We start from the raw sequence: 17,336 nt of genomic DNA on the forward strand, positions 1-17,336 counted from the left end.
GACCTCACCCAAGTGTACATACGTGCATTTTTGGTGGGAGTTGCTGGAAAATGATCAGGACCTAGACTCTCTGACCATTCCTTTTTTTTCTGTTTCCTAACCCAGTGGTGCTAAGGGCTGTTGTACATCCATGGCTGAGACTGGTTATCTCAGCACAGACTGAAGATAAAACTTCTTGTATTTGTATTGCTGAGCTGTCCGGAGAGGAAAGTTACTTCCTAATATTTTTGGAAATCAGTGGTCAAGCTGGGCATCTAGTGTCAGTGCCATGCAACTGTGTCTGCTGCACTTACACACAAACTCTATAGTGGTATATTTATGTACAGTGCATATTCATATGTAGTGTATAAATTGGTAGACCCAAAGCTTTCAGAGCTTGGGATTTTGCTGTTCTCATCATCTTCAACAACAGCTTACATTTATATAGCATCTTTAACATCCCAAGGCGCTTCACAGAAGCATTATAAAACAAAGTATGACACCCAGCCACAAAAGGAGCTATTGGGTCAGCTGACCAAAAACTTGGTCAAAGGTTTTGAGGAGTGTCTTAAAGGCGGAAAGCAAGGGGGAGTGTTGTAGGGGAGGGTATTCCAGAGTTTGGGCCATAGGCAACTGAAGACACGGCAATTAAGGTGGAGCGATTTAAAGTCAGGAATGCACAGGAGGCCAGAATTAGAGGAGTGCAGTTATCTCGGAGGGTTGTGCGGCTGGAGGAAATTACAGAGATAGGGAGGGGCAGGGCCATAGAGGGATTTTAAAACATGAATGAGAATTTTAAAATCAGGACGTCGCTTAACCAGTGTAGCTCAGCGAGCGCTGGGGTGATAGGGGAATGGGACTTGGTTCGAGTTAAGACATGGGCAGCAGAGTTTTAGATGACCTCAACTTTACGGAGAGTAGAATGTGGGAAAGTAGCCAGGAGTGCTTTGGAACAGTCAAGTCTAGAGGTAACAAAATTCTTTTGCAGAAATGACTTGTGATTTTTATGTTTGTTACTTGGCATATGCTGTTATGAATTCTTGTGTAGCAAGATCAAGAATACTTTGCACCTGCCTATGAATTCCTTTTTCCTTTTCTACAGTTGGCATTTTGACATATAGTGTTTTGGTTTTGATAGGGTTTTTAAGTTGCTGTGCTTTTTTGAAGACAGTGATGCTGGTCCTTTGTAGATAGGCCCTAAGCTCTGGAATTCCCTCCCTAAACCTTTCTGCCTCTCTACCTCCATTTCCTCCTTTAACATGCTCCTTAAAACATATCTCTTTGACCAAGCTTTTGGTCATTTGCCCTAATATCTCCTAACTTGACTAAATATCAGATTTTGTTTAACCATCATGTGAAGTTTTACCATGTTAAAGGCACTATATAAATGTAATTAATTGTTATATACAGCTCTCCAGGATTGTGTTGAGAAGGTGCAAAAGGCACTTTGGTTTTATTTTGTCTTAAATGATAGTAGCTTCTTGTTTGGCTTTGTTTGAATGCTGGTTCATTGTCTGAATGCTGGTTTCCATTCTGCAACAGTGAGAAAGCCTCTTTGGAACAGAAACATGTTACATTTATCAAAAAGATTTGGAAAAGGACACTAAGGTTTTGGACTGTATTATTTTCAGGACTGTTTTAAGCGCTGTATAGTAGAACATTGCATTGCCAGCTACTGGTTTCATCCTTTTGCTTCTGTACAATTATCAATTGTTGAAAATAACTATAACTAGTTTTAGCCATTATGTGTTCACAGGACTGGGTGATATACTGTATCCTCTGGGATCAAATCAAACTGATGGGATGATAATGTCCCCTTCGTGCTGCTGCAAGGATCAAAGTGAAATTAGTTTGAGGAGCCTTAAGTGTAGATCCTCCTGGATACAATTCTACAGACCAAAACTGTGTCTATTTTGACCTGAATTGGCACACTCTTTTCACTCCCAAACATAAAGCTGTGTGTTTTTGCAACTCCTTGTTACTAATGATGAATATTGAGCCATTTTAATCTTGCGAACTGCATGCATTAATTTTGGGAATTATATCATGTTCAGTGTCTTCTACAGTTTCACCTTGACATAAGAAATATTTCCAAATACTGTGCCTTTAACTGACATAGCCAATATTTACATTGGAGCAAATGCATTATAATTTTTTAGAAGTTGCAAGCAAATCTGGCTCGTTGGGAAAGCAAGGGGCATTAATCAGACAGAGGACTGTACTGCCGTATGTCCTGTCTTTCCTACGGTCTCAGCTTAAAAAACAGGATGCTTCGATTACAGGCAATGTTTTTGGCTTTATTAAGCATGTTTGAAGCAGGCTTCCTCGTACTTTTATTAAACAGCTCTATGTAATATCCTGTGCCCTTAGGAAATGCTGTCATGCTTCTGAAATATTTGGTTAAAAATGTGCGCATTTATGATTTTTTTTTTAAAGAATCTTATTTGTCAAACCGTGTTAAAGGCATGGTATCTGCTTTATTTAAAGTTTATGTAAAATTACAATAGAACATTTAAGCATATTTTTGTCAAGCTGGTGAAGAACCTTTGTAAAGCTATAAGTGTCAATGGTGGTATTTCATGCCCCTGAGTCAAGATTGTGGGTGCACATCCCACTACAGAGAATTGAACACCCAAATTCTAGGCTGACAGTCCAGTACACCACTGAGGGGGTGTTAAACCGAGCCCTCATCTTCCCCGTTGAGTGGATATAAAATAGCCATGGCTCTGTTTCAAAGAAGAGCAGGGCAGTTCTCCCTGGTGTCTTGGTCAATAGTTATCGCTCAATTAACATTACTTCTTGTAATTACATTGCTGTCTGTGGAACCTTGCTGTGTGCAAATTGTGGCACTTCCTACAGTATAACAGTGACTGCATTTCAAAAAGTACTTTGTTGGTTGTGAAGCATTTGGGAAGTCTTGAGATTGTGGGTTTGTGGTCAGGCACAAGAAATATTCAAAAAGGCTAATGGAATGTTAGCCATTATATTGAGAGTGCAAGAATGTAAAGGGGAGAGCTTTTTTTGCTACAGAATGTAACCAGGGCCCCAAGAGTTATGAAAAGAGAGGACATAAACTATTCCTTGGAATGTGGAAGTTAAGGGGTGATTTGATTGATGTTTTTAGGATTTTGCAAGGGATTGATGGGGTAGATAGTATTACCATGCCAGTGTTTATGCCCCACATGACTCTCCTCTCTCATTTCTTCACCAAACCCCATCAACATGTCCTGCTCCTTTCTCCCTCGTGTTGTCCAGCTTACTCGTAAACACATTTAGGCTAGTCACCTCAGCTACTCCTTGTGGTAGCACCTTCCACATTCCAACCACTCTGAGTGAAGTAGTTTCTCCTGAATGCCTATTAGATTTCTTAGTGACTATCTTATATTTATGGCCCCTAGTTCTGGTCTGCCCTGTAAGTGGCAACACCTTCTCTATGTCTACCCTATCAAACCTTTCATAATCTTAAAAACCTTTATCTGGTCACCACCACCACACCTCACCAACCCCACCCCCCCCCCCCACCCTTTCCACTGCCCCGGCCCTCCCTCCTTCCCTCTCCCCCCCCCCACCAACCCCAGGCTTCCCTTTTCTAGAGAAAAGAGCTCCAACCTGTTCAATATTTCCTGATAGGTGTAAGTCTCAATTTGGTATCATTCTAGTAAATTATTTTTGCACCTTCTCCACTGCTTCTGTATCCTTTTTTTTTAACAATGTGGGGACTTGCTCGAACTGTTCACAATGCTCCAGATACTTCTCTGCTTTTCAATTCTATCCTTCTAGAGATGAACCCCAGTGCTTTGTTTTCTTATTTTTTTGTTGGCCATATTAACCTGCATTACTACTTTTAGTGATGTTTGTATCTACGTCCCCAGATCCCTCTGCTCCTGTGTCCCTTTAGGACACTTACTTTCCAAGGAGTATGTGGCCACCTTATTCTTCCCATCAAAAATGTATCACCTCACACTTGCTCCCTGCCGATTCCTGCTGCCTAGATTGACACTTGAAGGTTGGCCATTTAGACAAGGTAACGGAGAGTTGTTAGCAGGAGGAGAAAATGTAACCAATTCCTGTTGTGGTCTGTTTGTATTTTTTTGGATTAATTCTAGTTAAATTACTCTTGGGTGAAAGTATGTTTTTCCTCTGAGCATTTAAGCAGTTTATTTTGCTCCCTCTTTATCTTTATAAATCTTTACTACACGTCAAAAGACCCAATGTATTTGGCTTCAGTTATCTATTCCCACTTCAAGCAGGGTTTGGGTCATGCTCTGTTAAAGATTAGCAGATGAATGTGGGATTCCTGTAAACAGTGTTTGGTTACTAGCATACAGAACAGTACTAGTCCTTTAATGGGAGGTGGGGGGATGGATGCTGACAGGTTAGACATCTGTAAATAAATGCATTCTCAGTGCTGTTGTCAATGTACTTCAGGTCAGAAAATAGAGGGAAAGAGGACTAAGATGGTCTGCAGTTTACAGCAGACAATATTCAGCATTATCATAGTTTGCCAACTAAGTATATATGCAAGGAAATTGTGTGGCCTCCCAGACGGAAGAAAGCCATTCTGTTGTGGATTTATCAAGGGACAGCTCTCGTGATATTGAACAGCGACCAGCAGCTTTCCCTGTTCTGGATCCTGATTTTGTTGTTTCAGTGGTAATGAAAGTTCAGCAAATGTTGAACTGTAAAAATATGATGTGCAGTCATTGTGCATTGACATCTGCCTCGAATCCGCCAACCTTTAGTAGTTGAATTTTGACTTTAAAATATATATAAGGAAAGGAAAGAGGAAGTCATTGAGGTTAAGTGGAATCAGGTAGAAAAATATGAAGGGGTTGGGTGGCTGTAAACTGCAGAGGGATGTGGAGTTAAAAATACTTTGCCTTCAATTTAAAAAAAAAACTTTTCTCCATTCACAGAATTCCCAAATTTTTAAACAATTTTATATTTTAATCCGAGGAGCCTGATGCTTGGGAACCAGTGCTTAGAGTTTATGCTAACGCTAAGTGACAGACTCGTAGTTCCAGGTAAAACTTTGTCTGAGAGCCTGTTGACTGGCTATTTGGAAATCATATTTAACAGCATAAATAGTGCAAACTGGCTCAATAACACGGGATACCAGAATCCAAATTAAAAGAACATGTGGAAGTATCATTAGTGCACAATTATTAGTTCATTATCGAAAATATATTAAGAATTTTACCACAAGCAGTTCAACTCTCCTTGGATTAAAGCTGTATGAAGTCACTCTATTTTATTGATATATATATATATATATATATATATATATATATATATATATATATATATATATATATATATAGGATAACTATAACCTTTTACTTTATGCAGTCAGCTTTGAATAGAATGATTTGAGTTAAATGTGATCCCACAGGATTTACACAGAGGTCTGTTCCCTGTTTGGTGAATGCCATGTAATCTTATAAATTCCCTGCATGCGCTAATGGTTTTCCTAAAGGTAGCTTGAAATTCAGGAATCTTTGTCTTTGCTACCCCGATCTGAACTGAAGCAAAAAGTATGAATTTTTGTTTTGCTGTGTGACTGAAACCATTTCAAAGAGTTTATGGAGTATGTTTAGGGAGCACAATAAAGCCAAAGTCTTTGTCATGTGTGTAACAGCTGTTATGACCAAGGCAGGTGGAGTACACTGTCTTTTCTGGTTCCACTTCACAGGTCATCAACATATATTTAAATGTTTACCTAGTTACCGATGCGGTCAATCATATACTCTACTCTTTATCCGAGAATAAAATACATCAACCAGGTTTCTTTAATAAACAACAAAATTATCAGTTTATTATAAAACAAAACATATCCAGTAATGAAGCAAAGCATTAACACACAGATTGAAATATAAAAGTTTCCTTAGCCCCTCTGACACACACTTACGCACACCAGTTAACCAAAAATAAAGAGATTTTCTCTGCAGAGCTCTATTACAAAAAGAAAAGACAAAAAAAAAATACTTTGGCCAAATACTTGCATCCGGGTCACTGGGATCTTTTCTGGAGCAGTTCGTTTTGGAGATGTCAAGAATTAATCTGGTAGGCTTTCCAGGAGAAATGTGGGGTTTCGGCTGTCCCACTGAATACACAGGGCTTTTTTCAAAGAAATCACAGAAATCACACAATTGTTAATGCAGAAGGAGACCATTTGGTCCATCGTGTCTGCACCGGCTCTCTGAAAGAGCAATTCATTTAGTGCCATTCTCCCGCCTTCTCCCCGTAACCTTGCACATTCTTCCTTTTCATATAAATGTCTAATTTCCTTCTAAATACTTCAATTGAACCTGCCTCCACCACACTCTCAGGCAGTGCATTCCAGAACATAACCACTCACTATGTGAAAACATTTTTCCTCATGTCGCTTTTGCTTCTCTTACCAAGGGTAGAAGACATACGAACATAAAAATTAGGAATGGGCGTAGGCCACTGGGCCCCTCGAGCCTGCTCCACCATTCAACAAGATCATGGCTGATCTGATTATAACCTCATCTGCACATTCCCGCCTATCCCCGATAACCTTTCATCCCCTTGCTTATCTATCTACCTCTGCCTTAAAAATATTCAATGACTCTGCTTCCGCTGCATTTTGAGGAAGAGAGTTCCAAAGACACTCGACCCTCTGAGAGAAAAAAATTCTCCTCATCTCAGTCTTAAAATTTTAAAATGGTGACCTCTAGATCCAGATTCTACCACAAGAGGAAACATCCTTTCCACATCCACCCTGTCAAGACCCCTCAGGATCTTGTATGTTTCAATTAAGTCACTTCTTACATTACCCTTTTAAACTCCAGCAGATACAAGCCTAGCCTATCCAACCTTCCCTCATAAGAAAATCCGCACATTTCAGGTTTAATCTAAGAGGTAGAGAAAGAAATGAGCTGAGTGTTTTTTCCTTGGCAGGTTGATCTTCAAAACAGTTCACACCACAACTGAACTGAAAACAATATTCAAACCCCAAACAGAAAGTCAACCTCCTGACCTCCATAAACCTTGACATGTGGCTTCTCCGTAAACATCTCCCCTTCGTCACTGAGGTTTCTGTTGTTTATTGAGCTTAAAGCACATGATTTTCAGCAAAGGCTGTTTTCAAACAACATCTCAAGTGTCCTTTCAGTGAACTTTGTAAAAAAAAACACATCCATGGAATCTTTTCAGTTTTAAAACACAAGTCCTCAAAAACTTTTTTAAAATGGAAGCACTTTCGTAATGCAGCTTCAAGATAGTTGTGCTTGGTTGGAATATATATCCCGCAATTCTCAGTGTCTGTTGTTAGTTTTACTGAACATTTCCCCAAGTTGGCAACTAAAGAACCTATAAAGTAGAAAAGGCAGACAAAGGCTTGAAAACTGGTAATGTACCTTACCATAGAGGGGTCCAACATTTTGTTTGTTTATCCACTAGTGAAACAACAGTGCAGAGAATATCCCTTTCCAAACCTTCAGGGATGCAGAATTGAAACAGGATAAATCTATCTCTATATAAAATTTTAAAAACTTGTTCCTGTGCTCACTTCCAGTCTATGAAACCTGACTTACAGTTGTCACATTTTTATTGCAATTTTGTATCAACATTTTTTTTGGTTATAAATTTCTATGTCCACCTTAATAATGGAAACTGCTGATATAGATTTGCCACGCTGCACCTATTGTGGCACCGTAACCCTTCAGCTTTACATCTCCCAGGTCCTTGGTCTGTCTTGCAGAGAAACTCCTGTACTCCAACTAATTTCACTTCTCTGCTTCCCACATTGCCGTAAGTTTACCGCTTTACTTACAAATATATAATATCAACATGTTATGTAAAAATATGGACAGAATGTATGACATTTAAAATAGGGACTGAATTTTGTCTGCAAGCCTTGGTCTAGATGTCCCCCCGCCCTATACCCTCACTTCACTGGAACATTTGCTTCCAATTCCCCATGTGCAATTCCATGGGAGATTGACTAGGAAGAAATATAAGGGCTGAGTTGTCGGGCTTTCAGTGGATGGATTGTTACGGCTGCAGGTTAGATGCCCTGGCACAGAGTCATCATTACAATTTTTTGACTGAGGGAGTGCCATAGCTCCTTTAGTATTTAGCCAGAAATACCGATGTCGCCTCAACCATTTTGAAGTCGGTGGTTTAGAAATTTGACCTCAGCTCTGTTCACTTCACCTGAATGAGATGCTTCAATGAGCCTGAATAATTGTACTGAGAATGCCTCTAGTCAGAATGAGTTGCTATATTGGAAGTAATACTCTAGTGATTCATTTATTTATTCAGTAAAAAATTCTGCCACTGTCAATTCATTTTTTAGCAGTGTTTCCTAATACGACATAATTTAAATTCTGTAATAAATAAATTGACCTTTCATATGGAAATCGCTGTTGCACTAGCAGCTTCTTTGACTTCACTCCTCTACCCCCTCCATCTGCTTGATTGCCTTTGCATTCACCGTTCAACTGTTTAAATTATCACTTAGTGCTGAGCAGTGTTCCACTCAGAGTGCTGTTTGGTGATTAAATCAATGGTTTCAAAGAGGAGGGAAAGGAACTAACTATTAAGCTGTGATCAGCAGGACTGAACAGTGCAGCATGTGAGAATTGGTGATAAGACTGAGCCAGTTATAGTGACCATTTGGATTACTGGCAAAATTGATCACAGTGATCATATTTTGCTGAACCCCACCTTGGTCCAGTGCTTGCTGACAGTATCAACTGCTGTCTTTCTGTAGATGTTGTTCTCCATTTTGTGACTGCAGTCATCACCCCCTCCTTACAAAGCCCACCCTTTCACCCTTTTTCCTCTCCAACTACAACCCTAACTCTAACCTTCCCCTCCCCTTTAAATTGCTTTAATGTGTCATCACCCATCACTCCCTGTTCAAATCCCTTCAGCTTGTGCTGTGCACTTCCCACAGCGTTAACAGCACCAATAAAATTCTATGTGAAAACAAAATATTGCAGATGCTGGAAATATGAAATAAAAACAGAAAATGCTGGAAATACTCAGCATATCTGTCAGCATCTGTGGAGACAGAACAGAGTTAACGTTTCGGGTTAATGATCTTACATCAGAACCTCTGATGAAACTCATTGGTTACATTGGGACAGATAAGAATGGAACCAATGACCTAACCTCTCATTCGCCCACATGACCCTTCCCCATTCCTTATTAACGACATTATCCGTAGACATAGAGTCAGCTTCTGTGCTATTTTGATGACACACCCTGCCACCACCCTGTCAATATCCTCAGCTTCATGATTGGCTCTGTGTTGTCAGACCGCTTTTCTGGTACCAAGTTGGAGAGTCCAGATGTTTCTCCAGCTTAACAGTGGCAAGACCAAGTCACCCGCTTGGCTCAATCCAGACATTCCTCACTTTAATTTCAGCCCTCTTCTCAGCAACAGACTCATGCTAAAACTTAGAATGAACCACCTTGTGTTTTGTTTGACCCAAAGCTTAAAGTCATATATCCACTCAATAGCTAAGGAGGCCTGCTTCTGCTTTTGTTGCACAGCCTACCTCTCATGCTGAAAATGTTATCTGTGCCTTTCTCATCTCCAGTCTCAACTTTTCCAATTGTCTACCTTTCAGCGTTGCATTTGATTTCATCTGAAATTCCGCCTGTTCCGTTCTACGTTCTGCTCAACTATTGCCGGTGTTTTTCAGATCGCCACTAGTCTCCTGATGTCTTGCCATATCACTTTAAAAATCTTGGTCCTTGTTTCCAGATCCTTCCATAGTCTGCACCACCCTATTTCTGCGATTATTTTTTCAAACCCGTGCCCCAGCTAGCACCCACTGCTTTTTCATCTCTGCTTTACTGTCTGTCCCTTGACTTTGGGTGGCTGAGCCTTTAGCAATCACACCCTGAACCCTGTAATTCTCTTTCTCAACCAATCCACCATGTTGTTGTTCTTCAAAAGCCTCCAAAAAACCTGACTTTTAGACAAAACCTTAAGTTCACTCCCCAACTTCTGTCCATTTCCACCTTCCCCTTCCATAAAATGCCTTGGGATGTTTTGCTATGTAATTGACAATTGTTGTTTAATCAGTTAGTATTCTCTTTGTTTTTCTGACTATTAATGAGATTATTTTCCAAATTGCAGTAGATCGACCTGTGAATTGCAAAGTATTTTCAATGGAGCCTTATATTGGTGCTATTCAAGATAAACAAATGCAGCGAGATTATGGAATTCAAATCAGGTTTATTCAAGATGCACAAGAAGAAGCAATTAGGGCACAAAAATCTCAGATTGGTCTTAACAAATCGGGGTCATACGGAGTCAGCATTAGGGTACAGGGCATCGATGGACAGCCGTATGTAGTGCTAAACAGCAACCAGGAAGGACATTTGCAAATGTTTGAGCCTCCACCTGAAAATGGTTGCTTTGATCAAACTTTGTCTCAGGCTGGTTTTAAAGCATATTCTGGTCCCTGTGCAAGAGAACAAGAAAGCAAATTCTCCAATAATGGCCATCATTCCTATTCGGAAAGTCCATACTTCAACCCACTTAAGCCATCTTCTTATCCACAGCTGCCTGTGCCAGTAGCAGAGACCTCAAAGGATGAGGTTGATAAAAAAGGCACAAAGGCAAGTGGTTTACTGAATTTCCAAAAACATCCTGAAATTCTGAAGCCATATGACCCTGAGAAGAACCTCTTGAAATGCAGTAGTCAACAAAATCTGACTAGTAGCAAGTCTTCAGATAGGAGCAAAGACACGCCTTTTCTTCAGTTACCCAAATCTGAATTTTCGGATAAGTTAGATATGAGGTCATTGAGTTCAGTAAAGTCCAATGTTGAGAAAAATAATTTCACTAAGTCCACAGAAATGGAAGGTTCAATCAAAAAAGCTGCTGGGTCTACCAGTAGAAAAGGGGATACACTGAACACCAACAGAAGATGTCGAAACAATACCAGTCCTGATGCAGAAATTTCTCAGAAAACACGACCAGATTTGCTACCTTTGCGCCGGCAAGATTCAGCTGGTAGAGTTTTTGATGCATCTAGATCACGGCAGTCGTCATCTTCAACTCCAACGTCAGCAAGTTCGGACAAGCTAAATCCTTCATACAAGTTCTGGATGGATGATCCGGATGAAGAGCTTTCTGCTGAAAATGTAAACCGGCATGAGAACAGGAGATACATTCCCTTCTTTCCAGGCACTGGTCGTGATATTGACTCAGGCCCTATTCCTGGGGTGGTTGAATTGATTGATAAATTTGATGGAAAAGATGGGCAGCACCGGCGAGGTAGGTCTGCAAGGAGAAACCGAATCGATCCGGAAGATCGAAAACGATCCCGAAGTGTAGATAGCGCTTTTCCACTTAGATTGCAAGGTAATTCTGCTTACATGGACCAATACAATAAAAAGCTTGGAAAATCAAATGAGCATTTGTTGAGACCATCGCAGTTGTGCCGTAAGAATGCTGCCTCACAAAGTTTAAAAAACACTGCCAATTATGTTACTGCTACTGGTAGTTTTGGCACAGATCAAACACAACCTACAGAAAACCAGGGCAACCTGAGTTATGGTTTTATGAAGAGTCCAGATCAGACTGAAGTGAATGGAGGAGCTACTCGTGAACGTAGTGAGAAAATTTCTGTTAAATCTTCCACACTCCCTGCAGGTACAATCAATAAGCCTGAGGCCAAAAAGGAGGAAATAACTTCTGTTACACAAATAAAGACTTGTAAAACAACTCCTTCCTCCTTTGGGATCATTACAAAGAGTTCAGATCCTCAGCAGCGTACTGCTCCTATGAGCCAAATCTCCTGTGAACATGATGTGCAGGTAAGCATTAGAATTGCAAATAAAATAGCCAGTTTGTCAATTCAGGAATGATTTATTTCCCAATTGTCATCTGAATAATTTCTTGACACACGCTGGGATTCTGTCGAAAGAGTCACTGGGAACTGATGAGTCATTGCATTGGTGTAGCAAATGTAAGATATATATTATAATGGGTTTGCTGGTAAATTTTTGAAATAAATTAAACCAGAATGTGGGATCTTAAACAATGCCCCAATACTTTATAGAATGGAGTGTCGTTAAGCATCAATTTAGTATTTCCTTCTTAAAACCTTTAAGTAAAAACTGTCCTGTGCTGCTGAAGACTAGTCAGAAATGATTAGGGTTTCACAAAAAGTGGTTAGATCTGAGTGATTCATGTAGTGCCTAAATATTCTAGATATGAGTAACAAGCAACTTCATCTTGAGGAATAATATTTATTTGGGTTTGCTTGAATTTACAAACACTGCATTCTCAATAATTTCCAATTTCCTCCCTCCAATTGGTTTTTCTCTCCTTACTCCCAGTAGTTTCATGGGCACAGGTGAGCCTACTTTTCCTTGCCGAAATGGTTATTCTTTTAAGTACCAGTCTGGTCTGGCTATTAACTCTGAGAGATATTGCAGCTGATTATCAACCTGTGATGTCCATGGGATCTTCCAGTCAGTGGGTAGTGATGAGTAGTGGGTGTGAATCTTGGTAAATATGCATTCCTCCCTTCCCAACCCTCACCCTGCCCAGTTTGTGACTGTTAGGACCCTCAACGGTGGAACCTACTGAGATTACCTGCTCCATGCTAATTTGCTGATCTGGTTCTTTGTCAGTGGTGCACTGGTTTACAAGGCTAATTACATGCAAATATCCAGATACTGGATGGTGGGGTGGGGGTGCAGGGTTGATCTTGTAAGGCACAAAAACAGAAAATGTTGGAAATATTCAGCAGGTCAGGCAGGATCTGGGAAGAGAAAAACAGAGTTAACGTTTCAGGCCTGTGACCTTTCACCAGAGGTGGTAAAAGTTAGAAATGTAATAGATTTTGAGCGAGTAAAAGGGTGGGGGGGCGGGGGGGGGGTGGAAGAACCAAAAGAAAGGTCTGAGGGTAGGAGAGATTTCTCCCCCCATAACACCCCTTCCCCCCCCCCCACAATTTCTTTCCTAATCCCTATACTTTGTATTCGGACAGCTGCTATCCTGCTATTTACACCTCATCCAGACACATCTTTTGTTTCTTTACTTGTCACATCAGCACTCCCTTTGGCTTTGTACCATGAAACCTTTTGCCATTTAATCTCTCCTGCCCTCCACCCTATCACAGATCTTGAAATGAGTAAAAGGGTGGGGGGGCGGGGGGGGTGGAAGAACCAAAAGAAAGGTCTGAGGGTAGGAGAGATTTCTCCCCCCATAACACCCCTTCCCCCCCCCCCCCAGCAAGTGCTGGAAATACTCAACAGGTCTGGCAGCATCAGTGTGGAGAGAAACAGAGGTAACGTTTCAGGGCGGCACAGTGGCGCAGTGGTTAGCACCGCAGCCTCACAGCTCCAGGGACCCCGGTTCGGTTCTGGGTACTGCCTGTGTGGAGTTTGCAAGTTCTCCCTGTGTCTGCGTGGGTTTTCTCCGGGTGCTCCGGTTTCCTCCCACAAGCCAAAAGACTTGCAGGTTGGTAGGTAAATTGGCCTTTATAAATTGTCACTAGTATAGGTAGGTGGTAGGGAAATTAGGGTCAGGTGGGGATGTTTGGTAGGAATATGGGATTAGTGTAGGATTATATAACTGGGTGGTTGATGGTCGGCACAGACTCGGTGGGCCGAAGGGCCTGTTTCAGTGCTGTATCTCTAATCTAATCTAATCTAATCTGTGACCCTTCCAGAACACTCAGACATTCCCTTCTGTTCTTCATTCCCCCTGCTCCCCCCTCCCTTTCACTTGCTCAAAACCTATTGCATTTCTCACTTTTGCCAGTTCTGATGAAAGGTCATAGACCTGAAACGTTAACTCTGCTTTTCCCTCCGCAGATGCTGCCTGACTTATTGAATATTTCCAGCATTTTCTGTTTTTGTTTCAGATTTCCAGCATCCGCAGTATTTTGCTTTTGTATTGGTCTTGTAAGGTTCCAGTTTCTCATCCCGTTTCTGCAGCTCACCACACTCTCCCATTTAAGGAGTTTGAAGTGATCCCTAAAAGCTCCGCCACGCATTTATTTTGCTACCATTCAATTGTTACTCTAATAAGGATTGTTTTCAGTGCCTTTCTCAAAGAACTTTATGGAAGAGGTCAAAGAAGAACAAACATGGGAAACGAGAAATATAATGCTGAGTGTGGCCAGTCTGTCCCCAACTGCTCTCTGGTAATGCCAGAAGAGAACTGCCTCAGTAGACTGATGGCCAGCCATCGATTGCAAAGACACTTGCAGCCAACATCCAGCATTGGGACTGCATTGCTAGTAGCCCTCGATGCCACCTTCTTTCCTCCCATTTCCAGGCTACTACAGGACAGCAGCCAAATCAACCATTTTGCTGTGCACAGATGAATCATATAAGTGACTGACTGTGCATCGTTTAACAAAGCAACTTTTTCCATCTCTTTTCCTACTGAATGGCGATAGTAGCATGACAGTCTGCCTGATTTCCCCATACTGCAGGATTCCCCAAAGGAAGTTACTAATGCCATCCATGCGTCCGTCTGGGCTCCCCAGGTATAAGACTTGTACAAACAGTCTATGCTCTCCTACATAGAACCATAGGAAAATTATGGCACAGAAGGAGGCCATTCAGCTCGTCATGTCCGTGCTGGCCGAAAAAACTAGCCGCCCAATCTAATCCCACCTTCCAGCACCTGGTCCATAGCCTTGCAGGTTACAGCACTTCAGGTGCAGGTCCAGGTACCTTTTGAAAGAATTGAGGGTTTCTGCCTCCACCACCGTTCCTGGCAGTGAATTCCAGACACCCACCACCCTCTGGGTGAAAAAACTTTTTTCCTCGTGTCCACTCTAATCCTTCTACCAATCATCTTAAATCTGTGCCCCCTGGTAATTGACCTCTCCCCTCGGGGAAACAGGTCCTTCCTGTCTACGCTATCTAGGCCCCTCATAATTTTGTACACCTCAATTAAGTCACCCCTCAGCCTCCTCTGTTCTAAGGAAAACAATCCTAGCCAATCCAATCCTTCCTCATGGCTGCAACTTTCAAGTCCTGGCAACATTCTTGTAAATCCCCTCTGTACTCTCTCCAGTTCAATTATGTCCTTTCTGTAATGTGGTGACCAGAACTGTACACAATACTCCAGCTGTGGCCTAACCAGCATTTTATACAGTTCCAGCATTATATCCCTGCTTTTGTATTCTATACCTCAGCCAATAAAGAAAAGCATTCCATATACCTCTTTACCACTCTATCCACCTGACCTGCCATCTTCAAGGACCTGTGGACATGCATTCATTTTTCCTCATTGAGCCAGGAATAATCAATCGTCTGGCTTTATGGTGGTGCAGGGGTGAGGGATCTTCCAGGCCATGAGGTGATAGATTGTGGTTGAATACAATTCTGCCATGGTAATGGCACACAGCACCTTATAGATGCCCAGTTTTGAACCTTCAGCTCGTGTTGTTAACCTATCCCACTTAGCGTGGTGGTAGTGTCGTATGACACAATGGAAAGCATCCTCAGTGTGAAGATGGAACTTGGTCTCCACAGGGTCTGTGCATTGGTTGCTCCTGCCAACGTAGTCATGGTGACACATCTGCAACAGGTATATTATTGAGATTGAGGTCAAGTAGGTTATTCCCTCACGTTGATTCGCTCATCGCCTGCCACAAGCCCAATCTATGCCTATTGGGACTCGGCACACTCGGTCAGTGGTGGTACTACCGAGCCACTCATGGTAATAGGCTTCTAAGTGTCCCACTGAGAATACACTGGATACCTTTGCTATCTTCAGTGTTTTCTCCCAGTGGTGTTCAACCTGGTGGATTGCTGGTTCATCAACTATGTGAAGCATCATGGTCACTGTCACTGGCATCAGCTTTTTATTTCTACATTAAAAAAAAAATGAATTCTGATTCTCAAACTGGTGGCCATAGTGGCACTTATTATCAGGATCATTCGTCCCAGCCTCTGGATTAATAGTCCAGAAATGCCGAGTTCCCAAACGTGTGATTTTCTGGGTCTCTCCTCACTTGGTTTCTCTCAAAAGGTGAAAGCATTTTCATTGGCAGGGATTTCTAGGCTATTGTTAAAATACTTTTAGCATGCTTGATTTTTATTTAGGCAATAGGTAAAAGGCAAAAATTATTTTGTGGGATGGCAGGAATAGTTGGGTTGTATAGGAAAGTTGGCCTATTATTTACTGTAATACATAATTTACTAAGCTTTCTCTGATCACTTGAACTGAAACAGTAATTACGATCTTGAAATAGATAAAATATAAGCACAGTGATATCACCTAAAGGTTATTTAGTTCACCAACTGAATTTAAAACTGAAGTTTGTGTTTCAATAGCATACCAACTTACATATTAATTCTTTTTAAAACATTTTTAGGTAACTCCTGACCTTTTGAAAGACCAACAAATGAATGAGGAGACAGCAAAACAGATCCTTTACAACTATCTTAAAGTGGGGTTGGTATCCAAAACAGTGCAAATATTTGCTATTTGTGTGCTGCATAAGCTTGAAATTGATGTTTAAAGGCTCATTAAATCTACATTATGCTGAAATTATTAAAGCTCAAGAGGAATTATTTTAGAAATAGAACTCAATAGGTGTTGACATTAAGCATCCTCTGGTTATTTTCCCCCAGATCTAGGGAGATTGTATGCTATACTGTTTAATCCTTTGAGTGCTTTGTGCTATGCAAGTAAAACAAACTGGGGACTGAAGAAACATTTAACCGTTTGGAAACTCCTAATCACCGTTATGAATGTGTCTTTTGTTTGTGTGGAATTGTTTTTCGATTTATATGTATATTGTGCCTGTGAGCTTTCTGTGATTACATAATTATTCAATAACACCGAAGCACTTATCTTACAAGTGTCAAGGGAGATTCAGCACACAGGTTGACGTAAATGTGAATGCTTAATGAGGGACCAGAATTTAGTTTTGTATCCATTGAATCCAGTGTGCATTATTTAATTAGCTTACAGCTAAACCCATTCCATTTGCACATTCTATCCCAAAGGCTGTAGCTGTATATTTAGTAGTTTAATAATTAAATTGCGCAAGTTTGAATTTCTGTGAAATGAAATTTCTCAATAATTCAGTCATTTCTGTATACTTGAAGAAAAGTGATTTGTCCAACAATTTGCACTATGCAATGCAAGTCATTTATAACTGCAGTTCCAAATTCCCAACTGTCTAGCCTTTAGTCCTCCATTCTTCATAACATTTCTGCAGCTAACAATCTGCTCAGGTACATTCACCCCCCATCTTTGCCCTTGACCCTATTAAAACCAATACTCTCTCTCACCTTGGTTGCTCTCCCTAGTATGCTCCTTATCTCAGTCCCCTCAAGTCCAATGGTGGACAACCGGCTCAAACATTCATTGCCAGATCTGGCTG

General features: G+C 41.0%; 1 protein-coding gene across 8 annotated transcripts in view; it reads left to right on the forward strand.

Moving 5' to 3' along the window:
- cgnl1 (cingulin-like 1) overlaps positions 1-17,336 on the forward strand; it is a 150,209-nt gene that overhangs the window by 39,259 nt on the left and 93,614 nt on the right. For 7 of the 8 annotated variants that reach the window (XM_068017885.1, XM_068017886.1, XM_068017884.1 and 4 more), the window contains 2 exons: positions 10,100-11,787; positions 16,320-16,399. In XM_068017885.1, coding sequence (XP_067873986.1) covers positions 10,132-11,787; positions 16,320-16,399 — 1,736 coding nt within the window. In that variant the 5' untranslated portion in view covers positions 10,100-10,131. Of the gene's footprint in view, positions 1-873; positions 948-10,099; positions 11,788-16,319; positions 16,400-17,336 lie in introns of those variants that run through there. The other variant, XM_068017883.1, reaches the window with a different exon arrangement.

Source organism: Heterodontus francisci, chromosome 38 (genome assembly GCF_036365525.1).
Source record: "Heterodontus francisci isolate sHetFra1 chromosome 38, sHetFra1.hap1, whole genome shotgun sequence".
In the NCBI taxonomy this organism is placed as follows: Eukaryota; Metazoa; Chordata; class Chondrichthyes; order Heterodontiformes; family Heterodontidae; genus Heterodontus; species Heterodontus francisci.